Here is an 8,425-nt window from a genome sequence, read left to right on the forward strand (position 1 = left end):
AGAGAGGGTGAGAGGAGGGGGGGAAGGGGCAGAAACGAATGCGATAAGAAAACAGGAATGGAAACAGGAGGCGAGTAAAACATAAAATGAGACCGAAAAATGAGGAACATCATAAACAGTTACCCTACATGCACAGTAAATCAGATGGATGATGTTAAATTAGCTTTTGTAAATCTCTGGATAAAATTGGCAAGTGAGTAAAGGTCAGGTGAGGTCAGGTGAGGTCAGGTGAGGTGAGCCGGTGCAGGTGGGTGATGTCATGCATGTGAGGTCAGAGGAGGGATACAGGTGTCCTCCGACTGCGTACCTCGGCAATGGCGTCCTTCAGTTTGTTATACTTCTCAACATCAAAGCGGGTCCTCTTCACCCCCTTGTGAAAAAAGAGGAGGAACTGTCTGTCTCTGGCGTCAGGGTAGACGTACTCCTGAAAGAGAGGAGAGGGAGAAATGCACACCATGTTAAAAGAGTGAATTAAGTAAACGCACGTGTCTCTGTCCTGCGAGAACGAGCACATCAGGCCTAGCAGGTTCCTGAAGGGAACAGGTTTTCCAGGGGAGCGTCTTATTGAAATGGAAAAACTGCGGCGCGTATTTGCGTACAATAAAACCCGCGTTCTAATGCGCCGTCTCATGGCTTTACCGGCTAACAGCGTGAGAAGCTGTTTGAGCTGAACTGGGTGACTGAAAGCAGGCCGCTCGTCTGCCGACCGTTGCTCCCCTTTCAATGTTCCCTTGGCCTTATCCCACAGTGCCAAAGTCCGCTCACTCCAGATTTAACGGTGGGCGACAAACGTGGACAGGCAACACATTTCATGAATCCGTTTGAAGATTATAGTTATTTCTTGATATTCTATGACTCCTGGTATACTGACACAGATAAGCGGCTTAGCTTTCTAAACGTAGGTTTGCTTTTTGACTTTGTGGGGCTTGCTGTTTCTTTTTTTTTTTGGAAGGATCTGAAATAGATTAAATGCAAATGCAGGGAAGGCCTGGGAGGAACACGCGGGTGGATGCAGTTGACTTATTTCCAAGTGTTGGTGCGCCGCTACGCTATGACTCCTTACGCTAACTAAGACCTGCTACGCAATTACCCGTTATGCTATAACCTGCTACGCAGTGACCCGCTATGCTAACTATGACCTGCTACTCAATGACCCGCTATGCTAATTATGACCCGCTACGCTATGACGCGCTATGCTAACTATGACCCGCTACGCTATGATGCACTACGCTAACTATGACCCGCTACGCTATGACGTGCTATGCTAACTATGACTCGCTACGCTATGACCCGCTGTGCTAACTATGACCCGCTACGCTATGACCCGCTGTGCTAACTATGACCCGCTACGCTATGATGCACTACGCTAACTATGACCCGCTACGCTATGACGCGCTATGCTAACTATGACTCGCTACGCTAACTCCAGCAGGCGTTACCGGCCACACCAGTCCCAGAGAGCCGCTCACCTGGCGCGTGAGGACGAAGTAGGCGTACATCGCCATGGCAGTGCCGTAGGTGATGAAGTAGGTGACGGGCTCCATGATGTCCCAGGAGTACTCCCACCAGGTGAGGCGCGCCAGGATGCCGAACTGCGTGGCCATGTACGCCATGCCCCCCCACAGCACCCAGGTGGTCCGGCGCTGCGCCTTCCTGCTCAGCTCCTCCTTAACCTGCGGGTGGGGTTCCCCACCGTCAGATTCAGCAGATCCACACACAAAATGGAGGCCCTGCTCCAAACACCGGCTCCACACTCTAATAACTACAGACTTGAAGTCACACTGCACATTCCAAACCAATACAGCAAAACTGAAAATGGGATCCAGACTGAAATTCATATTGCAGTTATTAAAATTACAAATACAGATTCTACTGTGATTCTCAAATCAAATGACCATTTCTGCTCAAATTTCTTGTGAAATGCAAACCTAACTTATTTTGTTTTCTGTCATACTCATTAAAAGGCTAAAGATGAAAACATGAACTGAGACAGGCCTTTTCCAATGGGAGGAGCTGGGAATTGAGGTCCTCCAGCCGTCCAATCAGCTCGCGCTCTTTGCCCAGCTGATGCTCCTCGATGCGCAGGGTGGTGTAGAGCTGCTGGACCAGCAGCTTGACATCGTTGAGCCGCTCCGCCTCCTCGTGCGCCAGCAGGTCTGGGTCGCCCACAAACAGCGCAGAGGTGAAGCACTTCACACAGCTCAAATCTGCTTCTCATTCTAGGTTCCTTTTTTTTTTAGGAAACCCAATCTTACACGCATACCCATTTTATCACAGCGACCTCCTCTAGGATTTAGGATTTAGTGCAGGTAACCGTGTGTTACTCTGAAGAGCTTATTTTCATTATGCAGTCTGCCACATAGTGACTGCGGGCCCCCTACTGGTGAGAGGAGTAACTGCAGGAGGTGAGACAGGGTCTCTGGTGGCTAAAACCCTCCATCCCCTAGCGACACTAAGGCTAATTATGCAGACCTTCCCGCCACTGGCATGCTCAGGATTTAATCCCTGACTGCACAGCTCCATCGCGCTGAAAACCATTTCTGCAACATCACAAGCAACAGAGCGTCACCCCACATCTGTCTATTGGGAGACCTACGCTATACCAGTGATATTATGGCCAGGATATTCAATTTCATGGGATAATTTTCATTTATACTTCACTAATGCCATCTAAACAAAAGCATAGTTGATATTTGGCTACACTACACTCTCCCCTCACCTCTCCTGGGAGGCCGCACCAGGTGTGTGGTGTCGTTGATGACCAGCTTGAAGTCATCCAGGAGCAGTATGTCAATGCCTGTAGAGGAAGCCACCCTCGCACCGTCTATGGTGGAGAGAGAGAGAGAGTGAGCGAGAGAGAGGGAGGGAGGGAGAATCACTCAGGGAAAAATGCTGTACCTCCGCAGCAAACTGGATCTTCTGGAGGAAAAGTGTTAGAGCAGAACCTAAGCAGCACTTATGCTAGCATGCCTCAAACTAGCATGCATGCTTCTTAAGTATGTACTGCCAGAAACTGATTATGTTCACTCTGCAGTCATGATAGTAATGGATAGTAATATGTAAGTGTTGTAAAGGCTAGTACCTGTGGAGCACTACACAGGTTTCAGTCAGAGTAACTTTAGAGTATGTGTATGGTGTAAAGGGGTGTAACTTTAGAGTAGTGTGTGTGTGGAGTACAGGGGGGCACTGTACCTGTGGAGTAGTGTGTGTGTGGAGTAAAGGGGGGTACTGTACCTGTGGAGTAGTGTGTGTGTGGAGTAAAGGGGGGTACTGTACCTGTGGAGTAGTGTGTGTGTGGAGTAAAGGGGGTACTGTACCTGTGGAGTAGTGTGTGTGTGGAGTAAAGGGGGTACTGTACCTGTGGAGTAGTGTGTGTGTGGAGTAAAGGGGGGTACTGTACCTGTGGAGTAGTGTGTGTGTGGAGTAAAGGGGGTACTGCACCTGTGGAGTAGTGTGTGTGTGGAGTAAAGGGGAGTACTGTACCTGTGGAGTAGTGTGTGTGTGGAGTAAAGGGGAGTATCTTTAGAGTAGTGTGCGTGTGGAGTAAAGGGGGGTACTGTACCTGTGGAGTAGTGTGTGTGTGGTGTAAAGGGGGTACTGTACCTGTGGAGTAGTGTGTGTGTGGAGTAAAGGGGAGTACTGTACCTGTGCAGTAGTGTGTGTGTGGAGTAAAGGGGAGTACTGTACCTGTGGAGTAGTGTGTGTGTGGAGTAAAGGGGGTACTGCACCTGTGGAGTAGATGGCGACGCGGTCGATGCCCCGGTCCTCGGCCTGTAGCTGCTGCAGGAACACGCCCACGCAGTCGCTCAGCGGCTTCAGGGTGAACTGGCACCGCTCCCGCCGGGACGGCAGGCTGACCGAGATCACCGGGAGCCCGTTCTGATACACCACCGTCACCTCTGAGCGGGGGGGAGGGGGGGGGGGAGCGAGCGAGGGAGGAAGGGAGAAAGGGAGAGAGAGAGCGGGAGGGAGAAGGCAAGGGAGGGAGGGAGAAAGGGAGTGAGGGAGAGGAAGATGCCACAAATCAGCATTATTATACAGACAAAACATGAGCAGTTAGTATATTATGGCCACCAGCATTCAAAAGCCGGAGGGAGCCTATTATTTTTTTGCAGTCGCTGTTTTTAGTAATTACGCTTCTACTGCGCTTGTCCTTTTATTACAGCTACATTTCCTCACTCCGTACACAAACTGTACAGAGAACAGCGACGCAAACAGCATCCCTGAAGCGGACGCTCCGAGCCGGGCTCTGTTCTACTGGAGGCCGGTTAGCCAGCTGAGAGGCGGGCCCATTAACCCGCTCACGGAAAGGTCCGGAACCGCTCACACGGCTAACAGTGAGAGCGCCATCGACGCGCCTGAGAACGGTGTACCATGACACGCCGACGCCCCGGCCACGGCACTACAGAGCCACTCCATCGCCCACGCCGCCGAGCGGCCCCCCTCCTCCTCCCGCCTGTCCGGGTTTTTAAACAGCAGCTCACGGAGAGGCTAATCCCCGCCACGCTGCGGAGGTGATCAGCGGCTGTGAAATGAGAACAGCGGCTTTTCCCATCGCCGGATTCCTGCCGTTTCAGACTTACGAGGTTCCAGGGGAGCCCGATTTCTGAGCTGGCTGAGTGCAGCGTTTATCAGAGCTCTGCGCTCTCTCTCTCTTTATCTTTGAATATGCCCAGCTCTAAAAATAAAAAAAGCCGTACAGATTTATGCCGGACAGCATCGCAGAGGGACGTAATACAATCAAAATCAAACAGTGGCAGCAGCGGAGGGCTGGCACCGAAACAGTGCAGTGTCACGGCCGGGGGAGCTTGTAACTGCCACTGAGGTTGCAGGCTTGATTCCCAGGTGCGGCACTGCGGTGATACCCGTGCCATGAGCAATGTATTAATGTTAACGGTTTCAGTAAAAAATTCCAGCGGCAGATTGGATTGCATATAAAGAATGTAAGCTGAGACTGTCACTATGGAGAAGAGCATCTGTTTAGTTCCATCAATGAAAATGAAATGCAAATTGAACAGGTGGGAAACTGCATCACAAATGGACAGGCCGGGGTACGGACCCCGCCCCATCCTGAGGGCCTGGAGAGGGTTAGCAAAATCTCCGGCAGTACGGTCCGACACTGCCGTCCCCGCTCACCATGGGAGGGGGAAGAGAGGTGGAAGATGAGAGAAGAAAGAAGGATGAGAGAAGACAGAGGGAGGAGGAGACAGAGAGAGAAAAGTCTAGACAAAAGGGATGGAATTCCAGTTCACTGCCGTGTCAGCAGCGGTCTCTCTGATTGGTTCGGGAGGGAAATGACAGATTTCCACGTTTCCCATTCCGACAGCTCAAATTCCAGCTCATCTGTCATACTTTGGGTGGGGGGGAGGGAGGAAGTGGGGGCTGTTGTAATACCTCTTCTAACCAGCAGATGGCGATGCTACAGTGGGAATGGGGATTCCCCATCATCCCTGTGTGAGGAGGGGACTGCACACCTCCAGCCACAGGGTTTCTGGCACCGGCCTCCGGTCATTCCCTCCCATAGACCATGAATCTGAATAAGGTTGACCAGCTCAGCACACGCTGTACTGAGATCAGCCAATCAGGGGCCGCCAGCCGGAGGCACGGATGCTGCAGTAACGTGCTCGAAGCGGACGGCGTGTTCTAGACCGCCGGCGACGGAGCCAACGACCGAAATCCCCCGGCCTCGTCCATCGCTGCGGAACCAAGTGAGGGTAATGGGGGGCCCCGGGAACCCCTGCAGTTCAGGATTCAATCCAAAAATCCCCCTCTTCCCACCACCTAGCTTTCTCGGGGTTGCCAGATAGACCGCAGCAGCACCGATTTCATGTATATATTTTTTTCAATTTTATATAAGCGCACGTATGGAATGGAAAGCCAGACGTGACCTCGCGCCTGACATTTGCTTTTAAAGCATTCATAATTTGGCTGAGAAAGAACCGTCATGTCCTTCCATTAGCGAATTCAGTTACGGTCTCAAGAAAAAAAAGAAGAAAAAAAAAGCGTTGGGTTCAGAAGTGCGGGCACTGTGAAGCAGTCGGCTCGCCTGCTCTGGCGGATCTCAGCCCACGCAGTGACACTTCTAATCCGCAGAATCATCTGGCGGCCCTACTACTGCTTTTCAGACACGCTGGCCTGGCGCATTCAATAAATAAAGCATTAACGAGAGGGAATAATTAGTCCTGAAGGCCATCTGATCATCATAGCAATGTGACTGAGGTGTCCTGCTAGCCCGTCTGAAAGCAAACACCAGCCCTGAGCAGTGTCCCCCTGCAAACTGCCACTTAATTAGATAAGTTAATAGGCATAATTAATCTATTACTTAAGGGCGAACGCATGATTGTCTGAAAGGAATAATGCTCAGGGTGTTCAGGGAAGGCTGATCCCCGTGTACTGATTATCACAGGGAGATACTGAGCAACTTCCCTGGTTTTCTCACTTCCTGATATTAGAACCCACAAAACCTCCATCAAACACCCACTGCCATGTGGTGACCCGATCTTCAAAACCCCCACAGGAGGTGAAACGGCCAACCCTAGAGTACCCACCATCCCCGCCCCCCCCCCCCCCACGCAATATTACAAATGTGTTCACCCTTTTATTAACAGCCTGGAACTGAAGTACTGTCTACTGTCGCTCATAAATCAGGCTACTGTAAATTCTGTTTGTCATTTAGAGTATCAGGTGGAATAAAGCCATTTTATACAGCCCTTCTCAAGTAAAAGTTCATCATTGTAACAGTGCTGAGACCCAGAATTGTCACAGATATGGACAAATCCCTTCTACCATGAGTTTACCTACATAACGCACTGAAATACCATCGGTTTACTGGTATACATCACTGGACTACAATAAGGCTACTTGCACAGCAGAATAAACTACAATCACTCTACCTCAGTGACGTGCTGACCTGTCACCAGTTTACCGCTATACATCACTGGACTGCACAACTAAAATAAAAATATCTTTGCACATAAATTCACGTTTTTCAAGTGGCAATTTAATTTACAGTTAAATATTTCAATAATAAAAATAAATAATATTTAAAAAATTAAGTAATGACGCAAATATTGCAGGTCTAACGTTCTCTGTGAAGGAGAAGGGTCCGTGTGGACGAGCCGCCTCAGGCAATCTAAATTATGAAGGACTGGAGTACATACTGGGCCGGCCTAATTAATGCCTGCAGAATGGCGTCTGAACAGATGCATGCTGGGGATGAGGGGATGGGTAGCCTCAAAGGGGACCCTGTCGCACCCCTCAATGTGCCCCAAGGAACCCCAAAACCCTCCTCCGTCCTACTCCGCAGCTTATATATGCACATGCAGCTTCCTCACCCATCCTCATCCTCGGCAGCCTTCTCCCTCAGAGCTGCATCAGCGCAGGCTATCCTTGTGTGCCCCAGGCACGACCCGCACCCCCCCCCAGCCCCCCCAGCCCTCCCAGCTCTTGATGTTGTTATAATGGCAGAGTCATTAAAACCCTCTTCAGAAAGAATCAAACACTCGGCAATGCAGAGAAGCGTGTCTCCCAGCCCACTCACACACTATCATACTCACTCACACACTCACACACTATCATACTCACACACACACTCACACACTATCACACTCACACTCACACACTATCATACTCACACACTATCATACTCACACACACACTCACACACTCACACACTATCATACTCACACACACACTCACACACTCACACACTATCATACTCACACACACACTCACACACTATCATACTCACTCACTATTATACTCACACACACACTCACACACTATCACACTCACACACTATCACACTCACTCACACACTCACACACTATCATACTCACACACACACTCACACACTCACACACTATCATACTCACACACACACTCACACACTCACACACTATCATACTCACACACACACTCACACACTATCATACTCACTCACTATTATACTCACACACACACTCACACACTATCACACTCACACACTATCACACTCACTCACACACTCACACACTATCATACTCACACACACACTCACACACTATCATACTCACTCACACACTCACACACTATCATACTCACACACACACTCACACACTATCACACTCACACACTATCATACTCACACACACACTCACACACTATCACACTCACACACTATCACACTCACACACACTCACACACTCACACATACACTTTCACTCTCACTCTCACACTCACACACACAAACACACACACACACACACACACACTCACACACACAAACACGCGCACACACACACACTCACACAAACATGCACACACACTCTCACACTCACACATACACTCACACAAACACGCACACACACACATACATTCACACAAACGCACACACACTCTCACACACACACTCACTCTCACACTCACACAAACACGCACACACACA

The 8,425-nt window shown here is 49.9% G+C and overlaps 1 protein-coding gene across 2 annotated transcripts in view; it reads right to left on the bottom strand.

Annotated features, from left to right (window-relative positions):
- Positions 1–8,425, bottom strand: part of mcu (mitochondrial calcium uniporter) — a 70,001-nt gene that overhangs the window by 4,635 nt on the left and 56,941 nt on the right. For both annotated transcript variants that reach the window (XM_064316972.1, XM_064316973.1), the window contains exons 4-8: positions 3,729–3,899; positions 2,720–2,824; positions 1,996–2,156; positions 1,470–1,673; positions 308–424 (exon numbers count right to left, since the gene is read on the bottom strand). In XM_064316972.1, coding sequence (XP_064173042.1) covers positions 308–424; positions 1,470–1,673; positions 1,996–2,156; positions 2,720–2,824; positions 3,729–3,899 — 758 coding nt within the window. The remainder of the gene's footprint in view (positions 1–307; positions 425–1,469; positions 1,674–1,995; positions 2,157–2,719; positions 2,825–3,728; positions 3,900–8,425) is intronic.

Source organism: Anguilla rostrata, chromosome 18, assembly GCF_018555375.3.
Source record: "Anguilla rostrata isolate EN2019 chromosome 18, ASM1855537v3, whole genome shotgun sequence".
Classification (NCBI taxonomy): domain Eukaryota; kingdom Metazoa; phylum Chordata; class Actinopteri; order Anguilliformes; family Anguillidae; genus Anguilla; species Anguilla rostrata.